The sequence below is a fragment of the Staurois parvus genome, unplaced genomic scaffold, assembly GCF_062004578.1.
Source record: "Staurois parvus isolate SC_StPar_1 unplaced genomic scaffold, SC_StPar_1.0 ptg000303l, whole genome shotgun sequence".
Classification (NCBI taxonomy): Eukaryota; Metazoa; Chordata; class Amphibia; order Anura; family Ranidae; genus Staurois; species Staurois parvus.
The window spans coordinates 15,648,881-15,667,073 of NW_028318099.1; the positions used below are offsets into that span (position 1 = coordinate 15,648,881).

General features: G+C 41.6%; 1 protein-coding gene across 1 annotated transcript in view; it reads left to right on the forward strand.

Annotated features, from left to right (window-relative positions):
• The first annotated feature begins 219 nt into the window (after positions 1-219).
• PDZD7 (PDZ domain containing 7) overlaps positions 220-18,193 on the forward strand; it is a 77,813-nt gene continuing 59,839 nt past the window's right edge. The window contains exons 1-4 of the mRNA XM_089683110.1: positions 220-580; positions 5,508-5,648; positions 10,160-10,334; positions 15,482-15,658. Coding sequence (XP_089539236.1) covers positions 388-580; positions 5,508-5,648; positions 10,160-10,334; positions 15,482-15,658 — 686 coding nt within the window. The 5' untranslated portion in view covers positions 220-387. The remainder of the gene's footprint in view (positions 581-5,507; positions 5,649-10,159; positions 10,335-15,481; positions 15,659-18,193) is intronic.

Here is an 18,193-nt window from a genome sequence, read left to right on the forward strand (position 1 = left end):
GTGTTGTGTAATAACCCTTAAATAGTTAATTACATGAGCTCAGGTATGTTTTGCTGTACTGATTTGATACCTAGAGCTGAATTGTTATTTAAAGCAAAATAACTGTAAAATACATGGCTGTTGAAATCCTAAAATTCTAACTATATACTGCCTTTTTTGTAGTTTAAGAAGTGTTGGCTTTTGAGTTCCATCAAGAAAAATGGAGTCCCCTGAATTATTGTTAATGTTCTGAAGACATGTTTTTCTTCAGTATGCTCCTTATATACCTCTTTTGGTGGGAGACGACATGAAGAGGTTTCACATTTACCAGCATTGACGTTCATTTCTCCATTAAAATCACTTATCGAGCTCTAGGATCCCTATGACTTGCTGCCACGTACCGCCGTCATGGCTCATGCTATTGAAGTGGATGACAATGAGATGACCCAAGATGATTACCCTGGGACCTCCAGGAGAGACTCTTCACTTAGGGCCAGACATCTCTTCCGTAAGCTGAACAGACCGGGAAATGGACACCCCAAAGGGTTGCGTGCTACTTCTCCAATGGGAAGGGTCATCCTCATAAACTCACCATTAGAAGGTAAGCTCATCTTTATTTGTACTGAGCTATTGTTGGATCATTTGTCATAATTGTAGAATAACCTCTGCATACTTGCCAACACTACTGCATCAAATCCCAAGACATATTTAAATCCCAAAAAGAGAAACACTTTGGAAAACAATGAACATTTGTAGTGCTTTTAAATTTTTACATTAACCTCCCAAGGATACCTTTATGCCTTGTAAGATGCATTCTTTCCTTCTCAGTGTAGAGTATTCTCAGTGTGGCCCAACAGAGGCTGTCCTTTCTCCTTCCTGAGCTGTATGTCAAGGTAAACTTTCTCTTTAGGCTACTAAAATAGGTAAATCAGTCAGTTAATAAATGTTTCTTTCATGGACTCTTGATGTCACCTTTGCTAAAGCCCAATTGAATTTTCTTTTTTTTTCATTCAAAACTGAGCTTTGTTAAAGGTGTAACATAAAAGCTCTCCATTCAGTAGGGAATGTTAACTTCCCTGATTGTAGAACTATAGAACTGACTTAGCATGGGGGTGTGTTGAACCTCTGTAGAGTCTGCTGCTTCTACACAAAAACAAAGGGTGCCACTATGCAGCATGCTGGTGGGGGACAGGCCTTTCTACTAAGTCTGTGGCTGTTTGTTAAAGAAACCCAATTGCAAAGCTAGGTGCACACTTTTGTGGGCCACATTTGTGCTCGCACGCCAGCCTATTCATTTAAATGGGCTGCTGTGCCTGTGTTTTACGCAGGGAAAAGGTTCCTGTAGCATTGTAAAAATGCAGCAGCCAGGAAATTGCATGGTGCTTTTTCACCATGCATTTTCCCTGCCAAACACGCTACATTTTAAGAATGAAGGGCAGCCCCATGCATTTTGCCTATAGGTGGTTTTGGGTGCAGGAACAGCTGTGATTCCTGCTACTGCAACCAACCGCAATAATACTCTATTTGTTTTGATGGACTTTAATGCACTAAGCTCATTTAAACTGAAAGTTCATTTGGGCTTTAGTACTGATAACAGCCTGTCATTCTGGCAGTTCTTGAGAGATATTACTATGCTATTGAAACCATTCAAGAGAGGAGATTTAAATTATTACTAATGTTCTTTTAAGAGCACATTTCTCAGCCACAACAACTTACTATTTACAGCAGCTCCATAGACTGTTGGATAGTGCTTAAATATAGCTAATTTGTGGCTCATTCACAAAGGCATCAAAAACTCGCAGTGATGAATACAACATGTGAACCCATTTTCACAGCTGCACTTGGCATCATAATGTTGGTCTTAGTCAGGGGTGTCCCTAGGGTTGGTGTAACCCGGTGCGGTAACACTTGCTGTCACCCCTCCAATGATCCCCGCAGGATGGAACGGATCTGCGGAGTCCGATCCATTATGCTCCCCATTCCGCTGATCCGATCCCTCCTGCGGGGATCGTCGGCTTGCAACCTATACGGGGTTAACTATTGGGGATAATAATGGATCAGACTCCGATCCATTATGCTCAATCCTCAGATCCGATCCAGGGGCGGACTGACAACTCATGGGGCCCCCGGGCAATAGGGGATCATGGGGCCCCTGTGTCCTTGCCCAAACTCAAAAAAGCCTATGAAAAAGGTACCAGGGGTAATACAATACAAATTTATCAGATGTTTGAAGTACAAAAAGATCTCCTGGGAGACCAGAGAAAATATGGTTTCTTAAACACTGTAAGTCATCTTTATAGTCCCTGTAGGTCTGCCCCCTTGTACTTATATTGGTGGATTCTTCGGGAACAACTACCACTTTGTTTTAATATAAGATGAACAAAACAATTAAGTTGTTTAAAGCCCAACTATGAGCAAAAAAAAAAAAAAGGTTTCTCATGCAGGTGGGCTGTACCTGCACTGCACAGGTCAATTGCTTGTTTTGTCTAGGGGTAAGGATAAAGCTTATACTCACCCAATCCTTTGTTCCATGGGAATACAGCACTCCCCTGCGGTCTATCGGCTGACTGTTCCTTGTCTATGTAGCCTGCTGTGGACTTAATGACATAAAGTACAATCAACAACTCAATCTGGAGTGTGGGGGTACCAGACCAATATTGTGCTGGGGGAATCAGAGGATTAGGTAGATACAGTGGATATAAAAAGTCTACACACCCGTTAAAATGTCCAGTTTCTGTGATGTAAAAAAATGAGACAAAGATAAATCATTTCAGAACTTTTTCCACCTTTAATGTGACCTATAAACTGAGCAGCCTTCCGAAGGTCCCACATCATCTGTTAGCCGGCTTCTGGACCTAGGAATTGGACACCCAAACCCACAGCAGATGCTAACCGCTCCCGGACGTAATTGTATTGGACTTCAGATGTGCCTTATTTTATCCTTCACAATGTGAGTGTTCATTCACACTATTGTTTACAATGAATGTACCGGTATTTAACGGTCTACACTCAGTGGTGCCTTGGTTTCTTCCTTTTTTACATGTGACATTGGAGATCTGCTTCTATTCTCTTTTGGAAGCTGCCTTGAGGTACTTACCGTTCTTTGGTCCCCCTGTGGACTTCCTACTGGATCCAGCAACTGATCCCTGTTTCCCCTTTTTCCCCCATCCCCTCCCCCCACTGTTTGCTTTTCCACCCCCCACCCCCTTGTGGGACTATGGACTTGATTATGGACATCTAACTTTGCGCCAACTCAGACCGTAACACATTTTCCCACATGCTTTTGGGAGACTTCAGATGTGTTTTTGCAAAATTTAGCTGGGCTTGGATGTTTTTCTTCGTAAGAAAAGACTTCCATCTTGCCACTCTACCCCATAGCCCAGACATATGAAGAATACGGGAGATTGTTGTCACATGTACCACACTGCCAGTATTTGCCAGATATTCCTTCAGCTCCTTTAATGTTGCTGTAGGCCTCTTCGCAGCCTCGCAGACCAGTTTTCTTCTCGTCTTTTCATAAATTTTGGAGGAACGTCCAGTTCTTGGTAATGTCACTATTGTGCCATATTTTCTCCACTTGATGAGAACTATCTTCACTGTGTTCCATCTAATGTCTTGGAAATTATTTTGCACCCTTCTCCTGATACCTTTTAACAATGAGATCCCTCTGTTGCTTTGGAAGCTCTCTGTGAACCATGGCTCTTGCTGTAGGATGCGACTAAGAAAATGTCAGGAAAGACCTACTAGAACAGCTGAACTTTATTTTGGGTTAATCAGAGGCACTTTAAATGATGGCAGGTGTGTACTGACTCCTATTTAACATGATTCTGATTGTGATTGCTTAATTCTGAACACAGCTACAGTATGTAGTGTGCAACACCCTCTTATAACTGGGGATCAGTTATAAGAGGGTGTTGCACACTTATGCAACCACATTATTTTAGTTTTTTTATGCCCCCCCAACAAAAAAAATTTGTTTGTTTTTCAATTGAGTTGTACAGTTTGTAGGTCAAGTTAAAGGTGAAAAAAGTTCTGAAATTATTTATCTTTGTCTCGTTTTTTTACATCACAGAATCCTGACATTTTAACAGGGGTGTGTAGACTTTTTATAACCACTGTACATCTTCTTTCTCCTCTCCCCCTAAACAAAAATGAGCAGTTAACCTGTGCAGACCCACTGCATGGGAAAACTTTTTTGTTGCCCAGAGATGGGCTTTAAATACAAAAGAAGAAAGCCTGTCAACTGTAGGCATACACTTTTTAGCACCCTTTGTAACACCCCTGTGTTAGATCACTTTTTCGAATTTTGAGATAACGTGTACATAACAATGCAAAGAGAAGAAAAAGGTGGTGAGAATAGTATCACATCTCTCACCCAATATCCCCTAAACAAAAGATAATTACAAAGCCAGGGAAATATTTTGGTGTAAAATATAAAAACATCAAATATTACAGTAAAAATAGTGTTGACTTTATTACCAAATGTTTTATTTAAAGGGCTCACAGAATAGGGATTCATACCGTGCATAATTCACCATAGTATGTATTGGAGATCAGATATTCAGTAAGTGAACATTGTTCCAAAAGCCTTGCTGTGGATGTACAACCAAACTTATTTTTTTTTATACAGTCATGGCCAAAAAATATTGGCACCCCTGCATTTCTGTCAGATAATGCACCAAATCTGACACATTCCATGCAAAACCCCAAAAATGGACTGGACAAAATTATTGGCACCATCTCAAAATTGTAAGAAATAATTGCATTCCAAGCATTGTGATGCTCCTGTAATTTGTAATCAAACTCACCTGTATCAATTAACTGGTGCTGACAATAGTGGCAGAACACAATAGTGTTATGGGAGGGAATCCCCCCCATTCAATACTGACTGTGTTGATGGGGGGAAATGAACAATTTTTTTTCCTGCAAACTGTGGTTGCAGGAAAGAAAATCACATCATCTATGGCTTGCTATACTTTGAAGCACAGTAGAATCAACTCTGCTGTATAGTCAAGGAAGAAGCTGTCTCATTGGTTATTTGGCAGGAGCAGGGGCGGACTGACAACTCATGGGGCCCCTGGGCAATAGGGGTCATGGGGCCACTGTTTCCTTGCCCAAACTCAAAAAAGCCTATGAAAAAGGTACCAGGGGCATCTCATGGGGCCCCCTACTGACCCCGGGCCCTCGGGCAGTGCCCGAGTTTCCAAATGGTCAGTCCGCCCCTGGACAGGAGGGTTCTTCATAATCAGTCCACTTAAATTTGGTGGAAAATCTCTGAGACCAATGGACATTTAAGCCCTTTTCTGCACATAAAGTACTCTGTTCAATGTGAGATCAAACATCAACAGAATCAGATGAAACAATCAGAAACAGAATCAACAAAAGTCATGGTAGTCCAGTGATGTACTTATCCTGATGCTTATCTGCCCACCTTTGGTTAGATGTATTGTTACATTTCTGTTTGTGTAATGCATGATAATTGGTAGCTTTATTATTACACAGAATAATATCTTTGAATTGCTTTTTAGCCAACAGTGATGAGAGTGATTCAATCCTTGCCATCACGGTTGACAAAACTCCAGATGGAAAATTGGGGTTCAGTGTCCGAGGGGGTTCAGAGCATGGCCTTGGGATCTTTGTCAGTAAAGTGGAAGAAGGAAGCAGTGCAGGTAAGACAAACCATTAGGATACGTTAATGAGTGATGTGTCCATCAGTCTACAGATTTCTTTGATGTGGCTATTGCCTATTCTGTTTGCTTTTGTTTGATTTTGGTTTTGTAAAAATGAGTTTCATGTTAAGTTGTGCTTGCAGGGTATGAAGAGAAGGTAATAACCAGTCTTCCACATCATTCACTAAGCTAAGCGAAAATTTCCTTGCACAGTGAAAATTCACTGTGCTAAACGAACAACCTATTTGCCATTAGTAAATTGACCCTTATGTGTTTATAATGGTCTGCAATAATGTGCTTATCTGGCATATAATAAAACCTAAAATTATATTGTATAATATGATATTATATCTATTATATTTATGTATACCTCACCTACAGTCTTTTAGCTTGTTGTGGTTTGTTAGTTTGGAGTGACAAGAGTTTTGCACTTGTGTTCCCAAGACCGTCCACCTGCTATACCAACAGATACATTTCACTTTACCTTTTATGTTATTGGGAGGTCAGCAGCAAGTGCAAGAGTCTATAGCAATGAAGAGCACAGTCAGAACACCTAAAAGAGTGATGAGTCCCCAGCAGATACTGTATAAACATCCATATGTATAAAAATGTTGACCACCAGCATCCAGCCATAAATTATAGTCTTCATGTTGACTGATACGTTTGAACTCATGCTACAGGTGTTTTTTATATGACCAAAGAAACAAATGTTACTGATTGTGTAGAGTATGTGGTTATAATTATTTTTATTTTAAAAGTGTTGTCAAGTGTTTAAAAAATTCCTAAATCCGGTCTTGCAAGAGAAGTATTATGCTCACCTCTTCGGTGGTTGGTGTCTCTTTCCTTCTATTCCAGTGCTCCAGCCTCCAAAAGACTCTGTGGCTCCCATGGCTCATTGGTTCAGTTCAAAGACTCTGTCCCCTAACCCTTACATCATTGCTGAGTTCTGTAGTTATGTAGGGGCCAGAAGAAGAAACCACTACATGTGGCAGTGGCTGCAGAGCTGAAACAGAGGTTGTATAAGATACACTGTCCAGCAAAGAAGTGAGGATAATATTTCAATTGCAGGGACTTGAATTTAGGAACTTTTTTGACACTTGACAAAGTAATCTTAAATTACTCACATCATTGCAGTGTTGAACATTAAATATTATAAAAAAAATAATTTAAATGATATAAATAATGTTCCTAGATATCAAAATTATTATTAATAATTACGAATAAAAACTCTGGAAAGTGCTTTGGGGGAAGTAAGTTTAATGGGTGAGCCTGGAGGATATGTTCTTCTAGATACCCCCCTGATTCTTTACCTTAACCCTTAGACAGCCAAAATAAAAGCAGATTAAACATCGCTTAAAGTGGTTGTAAATCTCAGACATGAAATATGAACAAAGCATATCCCTCTATAGTGTGTGCTTGTCTCAATCCAGAGCACTAAGGCTAAGTTCACACTAGCTTTGTTAGCAGGCGTTAGACAGGCATTTGGGAAGCATTTTTAACATTCTATACATGGCAGCACACAGTGCTGTTCACACTGAAGCGTTAGTGTCACTGCAAAATTGATGCCTCATGTCGAGTCAAGAGGAGTTGAAGCCTCCCATTCAAGTCTATAGGGATGCTCCTCAAATGCCTGGCAGGCGTTTGTGAGGCAGTTTTGAGTCATTTGCAGAGCGTTAAACTTCATTCTAGGCGTTTGTGGTGGAGTTTTAACGCTTGGCAAACACCTGTCAAACGCCTAAAAATGTGCATAGGGCATTTGGGGAGCGTTTGAGGAGCGTTAAAAATGCTTCACAAACACCTGTTTAATGCCTGTCAAAAGCTATAGGGGAGTTTGGCAAGAGTTAGAGATTAGCCAAGTGTGAACGAGCCCTAAGTGTAATTTCTGTCTGCTGCCTCATTCCTCTGCTATCAGCATGAGTCACTTCTGACAAGTTTTTCTGATACCAAGAGAAAAAAGGTGGCAGGGGAGGGAGCTCCAGCTGATTGACAGCCTCAGCTCTGTTCCTGTGTGTTTTGCAAAGGGGAGTGTGCCTTCCCTCCAATCAGCTGTCAGAGCTCTCCTCACTGAGCTCTGTAGTAATTTCAGCTCTTCATCCCCGTTTTCTGACAGTCAGACAAGCTTTATAAATTCTGGACTTTGAACAAATGCAGAGAAGAGAATACTGCAGATAAACAGGTATTACTTATATTCTATGCATTAAGGTAAAAAAAAAAACCTTCTGTTGCAGAACATCTTCCCCTCACCCTCCCCTCGATCTTGATCTAATGCTGTGCGTGAGAGCTGTGTATTTTTGATACTTTTTTGCCGCGTTTCCTATCGATTTCAATGGGGAGGTGCGTTTTTGGTGCGTTTTTTTTACAGCACCAAAAATGCAGCAAGCAGAATTTACAAAAGCTCACTGGACCTGCAACAGATCAATGTGAACAGTTTCAAAGAAATACATGGTAACACGTTTTTCTTCTGCAAAAGCGACAGAGAAATAGATCAGTGTGAAAGCAGCCTTAATCTCCTATCTAAAAGGACTCTAATTACTACTACTACTGCTGCCGCCTTAAAGTTGGAGTCTACTGTTTGTTTCAAGCTTGGACTTCATCATAGCTTATCTGAAAGAATACCTAAAGTTCTCAACTCTACATAGTTTCTGTTTTTGGAGTATCCCATCTAATTCCCACAACCATACCCAAGTTATCCAAAAATAAAAACACCCTTAGACTGGTCAGTGAGGAAACATGTGAATGAGCCTATGCGCCTGGCTGTGGGGCAAAGCTTTTGGGGAAGACCTGGACAATGTTCCTGCAGCTCCTACGGGGGTAGTGCTACACCCGCCTCTGATGCATTTCACCCCACCCATTGGGGCTTAATCATAGCGATAAAGCGACCAGCCTCAGGTTGTACAAAGAGATGAAACAAATCTTCTTACATACAAGTTGTACCTTCTTATCTGCAAGAGGATAGAACAGGAAGGCGCTTCTAGCTGCAGTATATCCAGAAGAATATTTAATGATGATGGTTAGAAACACTTACAAACTTGTAGTTAAAACAGGCTCAATAAAATTGTCAGAGTGCAGAGGCTTAATCCACCATGCAAGAACCCGCTGTTCCGGCCTGGAGCTGAGGTTGCGACCTTCTGGACAGCGTGCGCTCCAGCATGCATTCCAGCGATCCCGGAACATGCGGCAGCCATCTTGGACATCTGATCCTCAGCTCCCCCTGCAGCTGCTGGCGGCACAGTGGGTTCTTGCATGGTGGATTGAGCCTCTGCACTCTGACGATTTTATTGAGCCTGTTTTAACTACAAGTTTGTAAGTGTTTCTAACCGTCATTATTAAGGATTCTTCTGGATATATTGCACTTAGAAGTGCCTTCCTGTTGTATCCTCTTCCATATACAGAGTTTGCTTCAACTCCTAGAAGTGCTGCCCGGTGCCTGTTGTCCAGTGTCTCCTCCATCCCCGGCTGACATCTCTCGGTCCACAGCCTCCTCCATTGATGCGCCCTATCCAAAGAACAGAGGTATACCGCTCAGGCAAACAATCCAGATCAATCCACAAGAGGTGCAGGTTCTGGCTTGCCACCACAGATGATGCAACAGGAAGAAGGGTCAGCCACACATCGGAGAACTGATGAATATAGTGTATATTTATTGATCCATAGGACACACAAAACACCAGGACATGAAAACAGGACCTCTTAATGCGTTTCACACGAACCTTATGATTAAGCACGAGATCGTGTGAAACGCGTTAACATGTCCTGTATTCATATCCTGGTGTTTTGTGTGTCCTATGGATCAATAAATATACACTATATTCATCTATCCTCCTGTGTGCAACTGACCCTTCGTCCTGTTGCATTGATGCGCCCTATACATATCCTGTTTATCTGAAGCTCTCTCTTCTCTACAGCCTTCCCAAACACAAAATGTACATAGCATCTCTCAGCTCTGGAAAGCAGAGGGTGGGGATCTGAACACTGCAGAGCTAGGTAAGGAGAGCTCTGAGAGCTGATTGGAGAGAAGGGACAAACCCCCTCCTCACAGTACATGTAAACATGGCTGTTAATCAGAGGCTGTGTGCTGGAGCTGTCCTCCCTCATCACCAATTAGCTCTTGGCCTCGGGAAAAGCTATTGAAACTGACTTATGAAGATAACAGAGGAACCAGGTAGCAGAGATAAATCACTCTCAGTGCTTTGGATAGACAAGTACAAGGTATAGACGTAAGTTCTTTGTTAATTTTTCATGTCTGAGGTTTACAACCACTTTAAGAATGAGAGGAGATCTACCTTGGAGTTTCCTAAAATTTTGATATATACTTAGCCTGTGACACATTGTATAGATATGGTTCCTGAAAGCCTCAGTGAATCCTTCTATCCTCATAATGTACAGTACTGAAATCATTAAACCATATAGTACATTTATTTATTTCCAGAATAATGTATATTTACTTCGAAATAATGCTATGGTATATCCTGCTGCCTCTAGGCTGTAACATCCATGTGATCTCTTTGCAGATCTAGCAGGTCTGTGTGTCGGAGATAAGATCGCCGAGGTGAATGGTGTCAGTTTAGAGAGCATAACTATGGGAAGTGCAGTCAAAGTACTCACTGGGAACAACCGTCTACGTATGATGGTGAGACGGATGGGAAAAGTGCCAGGGATTAAGTTCTCCAGAGAAAAGACCACATGGTAAGCAGAGCTGCCCTCTTCATTCACATTCTCTCTGCTATTGTCAGCTCTTCTAGGTAACCAAAAATCACAATGTATCACCTCTATGGACCAAAGAGAGCGTGTCAGGTTCATTAGAGGATCACAAGATTGGGTTTCACCACAAGGCTCCTGTCTGTGTGAACTCTGACCGGATGGCATGCAGCTGATGTACACTTTGCTGCGTCACCTGGACCTTCCCCTATACACAGTTATTATTTAACAAAATGGAATTAGGTTACCCATGGCAACAAATCGCAGGTTAACACTGATTGCACCAACACCATAAATTGACAAAAAAAATTAAAGGGAGACAATTTTATCTAAGCTTGTGTTTGACTGTGATTATAGAATGTGAAAAATAAAATACTGAAACACACAATTAACTAACACTTTGGTGCGTCTTCATAAACCATGAAAACTTCAGATCTTAGCTATTATTTTTTTGGGGTTCAAACAAAAACTTTTTAAAACCAACATACAACAAAACACTTAACCTGGCCATAGATGGAGCGTTTTTCTTCCCTGCGACCACGGGTTGCAGGAAAGAAAATCGCTCGATTTCCCCATCAACACAGTCAGCCATTGTATTCTCTCAGCGGAAGGTGAGGGAAGCAGTCCCCCCTGAGACAGCACAGTGATTACTGCTAGCAGCTTTATTAACCGCTAGCAGTAATTGCATGTAAAATCCGATAGGCTGGTTGTACTCAAGTTGATCGATCAATCAACTTGGGTACATTCATCCTACTCATACATGGTTCAAAATCATCTATGGCCGGCTTTAGTCAGCAAATTGGGTTAAGCAAATTGTACAAACATCAGTAGTAATAGTGGTAAAGATCAAGGCCAATAAATCTCAAAATAAAGGAAGAATGTAATCCAGATAAACAGCTTGTTGAACCGGGAAGGTTCATAAAACTAGCCTATGTACAGACAGGTTCATAAATATTGAGACATCGACACAATTCTAACATTTTTGGCTCTATACACCACCACAATGGATTTGAAATGAAACGAACAAGATGGGCTTTAACTGCAGACTGTCAGCTTTAATTTGAGGATTATTACATCCAAATCAGGTGAACGGTGTAGGAATTACAACAGTTTGCATATGTGCCTCCCACTTGTTAAGGGACCAAAAGTAATGGGACAGAATAATAATCATAAATCAAACTTTCACTTTTTAATACTTGGTTGCAAATCCTTTGCAGTCAATTACAGCCTGAAGTCTAGAACGCATAGACATCACCAGATGCTGGGTTTCATCCCTGGTGATGCTCTGCCAGGCCTCTACTGCAACTGTCTTCAGTTCCTGCTTGTTCTTGGGGCATTTTCCCTTCAGTTTTGTCTTCAGCAAGTGAAATGCATGCTCAATCGGATTCAGGTCAGGTGATTGACGTGGCCATTGCATAACATTCCACTTCTTTCCCTTAAAAAACTCTTTGGTTGCTTTTGCAGTATACTTTGGGTCATTGTCCATCTGCACTGTGAAGCGGCGTCCAATGAGTTCTGAAGCATTTGGCTGAATATGAGCAGATAATATTGCCCGAAACACTTCAGAATTCATCCTGCTGCTTTTGTCAGCAGTCAAATCATCAATAAATACAAGAGAACCAGTTCCATTGGCAGCCGTACATGCCCACGCCATGACACTACCACCACCATGCTTCACTGATGAGGTGGTATGCTTAGGATCATGAGCAGTTCCTTTCCTTCTCCATACTCTTCTCTTCCCATCACTCTGGTACAAGTTGATCTTGGTCTCATCTGTCATAGGATGTTGTTCCAGAACTGTGAAGGCTTTTTTAGATGTCGTTTGGCAAACTCTAATCTGGCCTTCCAGTTTTTGAGGCTCACCAATGGTTTACATCTTGTGGTGAACCCTTTGTATTCACTCTGGTGAAGTCTTCTCTTGATTGTTGACTTTGACACACATACACCTACCTCCTGGAGAGTGTTCTTGATCTGGCCAACTGTTGTGAAGGGTGTTTTCTTCACCAGGGAAAGAATTCTTCGATCATCCACCACAGTTGTTTTCCGTGGTCTTCCGGGTCTTTTGGTGTTGCTGAGCTCACCGGTGCGTTCCTTCTTTTTAAGAATGTTCCAAACAGTTGTTTTGGCCACGCCTAATGTTTTTGCTATCTCTCTGATGGGTTTGTTTTGTTTTTTCAACCTAATGATGGCTTGCTTCACTGATAGTGACAGCTCTTTGGATCTCATCTTGAGAGTTGACAGCAACAGATTCCAAATGCAAATAGCACACTTGAAATGAACTCTGGACCTTTTATCTGCTCTTTGTAATTGGGATAATGAGGGAATAACACACACCTGGCCATGGAACAGCTGAGAAGCCAATTGTCCCATTACTTTTGGTCCCTTAACAAGTTAGAGGTACATATGCAAACTGTTGTAATTCCTACACCGTTCACCTGATTTGGATGTAAATACCCTCAAATTAAAGCTGACAGTCTGCAGTTAAAGCACATCTTGTTTGTTTCATTTCAAATCCATTGTGGTGGTGTATAGAGCCAAAAATGTTAGAATTTTAATATCTCAGTGATCGTTGAGTCGAAAGTAAAGAACAGTTCAAAGAAAAAAAGTAAATAAGTAGAGTTAAGCCAGCCATACGTGGATTGAAATTCAGGCAGTTCAGCAGGGACCAGCCAAATTTCAATCCATGTATAGGTAGGCTGGTTGTACTGGTTGTAACCATTGTTATACACAGTTCCTCAATTTTCAGGGGTTCAAATGTAATTGGACAAATGAATATAATCATAAATAAAATGTTCATTTTTAATATTAAGAATCCTTTACTGGCAATGACTGCCTGAAGTCTTGAACCCATGGACATTACCAAAGACTGTTTCCTCCTTTCTGATGCTTTGCCAGGCTCTAACTGCAGCTGTCTTCAGTTGTTCTTTGTGGGTCTTTCTGCCTTTAGTTTTGCCTTCAAGTGAAATGCATGCTCAATTGGGTTGAGATCAGGTAATTGACTTGGCCATTGCAGAATATTCCGCTTCTTTGCCTTCAAAAGCTCCTGGGTTGCTTTTGCAGTGTGTTTTGGATCATTGGCCATCTGTACTGTGAAGCGCCATCCAATCAACTTTGCTCCATTTGGCTGAATCTTGGCTGACAGTATATCTCTAAACACTGCAGAATTCATCCGGCTGCTTCTGTCTTATGTCACATAAGACCAAAAGACCCAGTGCCACTGGAAGCCATGCATGCCCATGCCATCACACTGCCTCCACCATGTTTTACAGATGATGTTGTATGCTTTGGATCATGAACTGTTCCAAGCCTTTTCCAAACTTTTTTCTTCCCGTCATTCTGGTACAGATTAATCTTAGTTCCAAAGAATGCTTTTCCAGAACTGGTCTGGATTTTTTAGATGTTTTTTGTCAAAGCCTAATCTGGCTTTTCTATTCTTCAGGCTTATGAATGTGGTTGTTGTGGTTAATCCTCTGTATTTGCTCTTGTGAAGTCTTCTCTTGATTGTAGACTTTGACAAAGATACGCCCACCACTGTTGTCTTCTGTGGACGTCATCCACCACTGTTGTCTTCTGTGGACGTCAATGCCTTTTTATGTTGCTGAGCTCACCAGTGTGTTTTTCTTTCCTCAGAATGTACCAAACTGTTGATTCGGCCACTCCTAATGTTGCTGCTATCTCTCTGATGGATTTGTTTCATTTTTGAAGCCTGCTTCACTTGCATGGACAGCTCCTTTGAACGCATGATGTACGTTCACAGCAATAGATTCCAAATGCAAATACCACATTTAGAATAAACTCCAGACCTTTATCCTGCTTACTTGATGAAGAAATAACGAAGGGGTAGCCCACACCTGGCCATGAAACAGCTTTTGATTAAATTGTCCAGTTACGTTTGGTCCCTTGAAACAGGGGGGTGGCTACTCTTAAGAGCTGTAATTCCTAAACTCTTCATCCAATTTGGAAGTACATACCCTCAAATTAAACCTGAGAATGTGCCCTTTCAGCCCATATCCATTATAGCTTGAAAATGTTTTGGTCAATACCTGCTAAAAACTAAAATTGTGCCTGTGTCCAAATATATATGGACCTAACTGTATTTCCTTCAGAAATAACAAAGCAAAATGCATATAATACAAATATAGAAAAGTACAAGAAGCTCTGTTTGTGATTCAGTCATTCAGATAGTGTTCTCTATAACTAATGAGTAAGGCTGGTTTCATTCTGGGAGACCCCATATGCCACAGTTCAGTTTCTTTCTTTATTTTTAATGGGTGTAAGACAGAGCAAGAAGTGACTGAGAATCTCCCCAATGGGGACACAGGCAGTAACGCAAACAATGTCTAAATAATTAGGATGAGATAAGGCAACTGTATTTGCGGGAACATATTAATGTGACTGTCCCTTTCATTTTTTAGTCTGTATAAACACTTTAAATCTTGGTAAATCAGTGGCAGATAAGAAACGTGTATAAATCCCCCCCTCCCCCCCATTGCCCCAATCCAGAGGTGGAATGAAAGGCAAAACTTTTTTTTTCATTTAGGGTAGAATAACTGAGAATTATAGCCCCTGTCATTTTTTTGCCTCCTGTGCCCCATTGGGGAGATTTTTCTTCACTTCCTGTCCCATAGCCAAAACAGGAAGTGAGAGGAAATCGTTCCAAAGTGAAGAAATCCCTGGTTGTCACCAGGATCACCAGAACGAATGTCCCCTTTGGGAATTTTTCCCCTCTAGTTCTGTTTGAGCATCAAACCAAATTTGTGGATTTTCTTTCACTTTCACTTTTGGTGATAACAGCATTAACATTACAAATAGAGAGGGTGAATCTCCCCAATGGAGGCAGACACAACAATAAAAACCTGACCGGGGTTCTAATCCCCCTCTACATTGAAAAAAATAAGTTTGCCTGTAACTATACTAATTATATTGCAGATTGATTTTTATAATCTCGAATTAAAATAATAATTGTATTTAGATCAGTCAAATTATAAATAGGCTTTATACAATGTAAGGCTGTCATGAGCAACATTATAATGCTGAAAGCCATACGCAGCTTCTGAGTTACTGTTTGGAAATCTCCAATGCAGTCTGTTAGATGGCAATCTTTCTCATAAAATTCTTCTCCTACTTTACTTCAGGGTTGATGTGTTGCATAAAAGGCTAATAGTAGAGAAAGGCAGCTCGACACCATCAGATAGCAGCTCTGAAGATGGAATGAGAAGGATCGTTCACCTCTATACATCATCTGATGACACTTGTTGGGGATTTAACATCCGAGGAGGGAAGGAATATGGACTGGGGATCTTTGTTTCCAAGTAGGTGTACTGTAATAGTTATGTTTTGCTATTAGGGCTCATTCACACGGGCAGAAAAAAATGCTGTGTTTAGATGCACAGAGCGTATAGTTTTGTGAGCATTTAAACGCACTACATTAGTTATTAATGAGCCCATGCAGTTGTGCTCAAAAGTTTGCATACAGTTGAAGACTTGTATATTGTATTTATCATTTTTAAATAAAATATAAGTGATCCGGCAAAACACATTTCTTTTATTTCTTTTGGGATTTGTATTCATCTGTAGGTGATAACAGAATGGCATGATCATAAAACAAAACATGGCAACAAATAAACAAATGAAATTATTATTATACAGGATTTATATAGTGCCAACAGTTTGCGCAGCGCTTTACAATATAAGGGGAGCAGTACAATTACAATACATTTCAGTACAGAAGGAATAGGAGAGCCCTGCTCGTGGAGCTTACAATCTAAAGGAAGGAGGAGGTGATACAAAAGGTGATAGCTGCCGGGGATAATCTGGTGGAGGTGATTCAAGTACAGTTCTGAGGTGGAGGTGGGGTAGGCTTCCCTGAATTAGTGAGTTTTCAAAGATCGCCTAAAGATAGACAGGGTGGGGGCTGACCAGTCATACTGTGGTATGGAGTATGGAGGATAGGAGAGGCTCTGGAGAAGTCAGTGAGTGTGGGAGGAGGTGATGAGGGAGCTAGAGAGGAAGATATATTGGGAGGAGCGGAGTGGGCGATTTTGGCGATATCTGCGGATGAGGTTGGCGATGTAGCTAGGGGCAGTGTTGTGGATGGCTTTGTAAGCTGTGGTTTGTATTTTGAATTTTATACATTGGGTTAGTGGAAGCCAGTGAAGGGATTGGCAGAGAGGGGCAGCAGCCACCGATCGGTTGGTAAGGTGTATGAGTCTAGCAGCAGCATTCATAAATTACCCCTGTTCTGCAAATGTCTGCATACCATTACTTCTTAATACTGTATATTGCCCCCTTTAGCATCAATGACAGCTAGCAGTGTTTTGTAATAGTTTTCTATGAGGCCCCAAATTCTTGCAGGTGGCATAGCTGCCCATTCATCTTGACAAATTCCTCCAGGTCATGCAAAGTCTTTGGTCGTCTTGCATGAACCGCATGTTGAGAGTGGCGCGATGATATTCAGGAGACTGTGATGGCCACTTCAGAACCTTCACCGATTCTTGTTGTAACCACTGGAGGGTCAATTTGGCTTTGTGCATTGGGTTATTGTCTTGCCGGAAAGTCCAAAAGCCTCCCATGCGCTGCTTTGGTGCAGAAGAATGCAAATTGTCTGCAAGTATTTTCTGATACATGCTGCATTCATGTTGTCATCAATTTTCATAAGATTCCCTGTGCTTTTAGGACTCACACCCCCGCAAAACATCAGTGAATCACCACCATGCTTCACAGTAGGGGTGATATTCTTGTCATCATAGGCCTTGTTGACCCCTCTCCAAACATTTACTTATGATTGTGACCATAAAGCCCTGTTTTTTTTCGTCACTCCATATTATAGTGTGCCAGAAGCAGTGAGTGTGTCAAGGTGTTTTCAGGCATATTGTAACTGGGCTTTTTTGTGGCATTGGCACAGTAAAGGTTTCTTTCTGGCAACTCCACCATGCAGCTCATTTTTGTTCAAGTATTATTGTGTTGCGCTCCTTGAAACAACCACATCATCTTTTTCCAGAGCAGACTGTATTTCTCCTGAGGTAACCTGTGGGTTTTTCTTTGTATCCTGAAAAATTCTTCCTACAGCTGTGGCTGAAATCTTTCTTGGTTTACCTGAACTTGGTCTGGTATCAAGACATCCCCAAATTTTCCACTTCTTAACTGATTAACCAGCACGGACTGTCATATTCAAGGCTTTGGATATCTTTTTATATCCTTTTCCATTTTTCTAAAGTTCCAGTACCTTATTACACAGGTCTTTTGACAGTTCTTTTCTGCTTCCCATGTCTCAGTATCTAGCCTGCTCAGTGCATCCACTGAGATGCATTTGGGAGTTAACAAACTCATTGACTTACACACAGACAGAGGCATAACTAGAACCTTCAGGGCCCCAGTGCAAGAAACCATGGCCCCCTGACCCTTCCCCCCTATCGGTCCTATGACCCTCCCCACTGATCCCAGGGCCCTTTACTCCTGTTCCTGGGCTTTTATTACTGTACCGCAGTGGGACCCTTTCACATGTTCTGCAGTGGGTCCCCTTCTTACCATCTTGGAGCCCCCCCACCATGGCAGAAAGTAAGAGATATGTCACCAGAACACTAGGGGACTCTATAAAAGGGCCTAACGCAGTAGCAGAACTATCAGGGTTGCAAAGGTCATACTTGCTACTGGGCCCTGGCATTCCGTCACCTTGGGGGTCTCCTCTTGCTGTCCTCCCCCTGTTATTGACAGTGCTGGTCCGGCGTCTCTGTCTCCATGCCAGCAGCTGCAGTCTATTAGGACTCAGTATGGGTTACATTATGGGGTTGATGGGTTCATGCAGGGGAGGGCCGGCACTATTCGTTGTGGACAGCGGAGTCCCATAC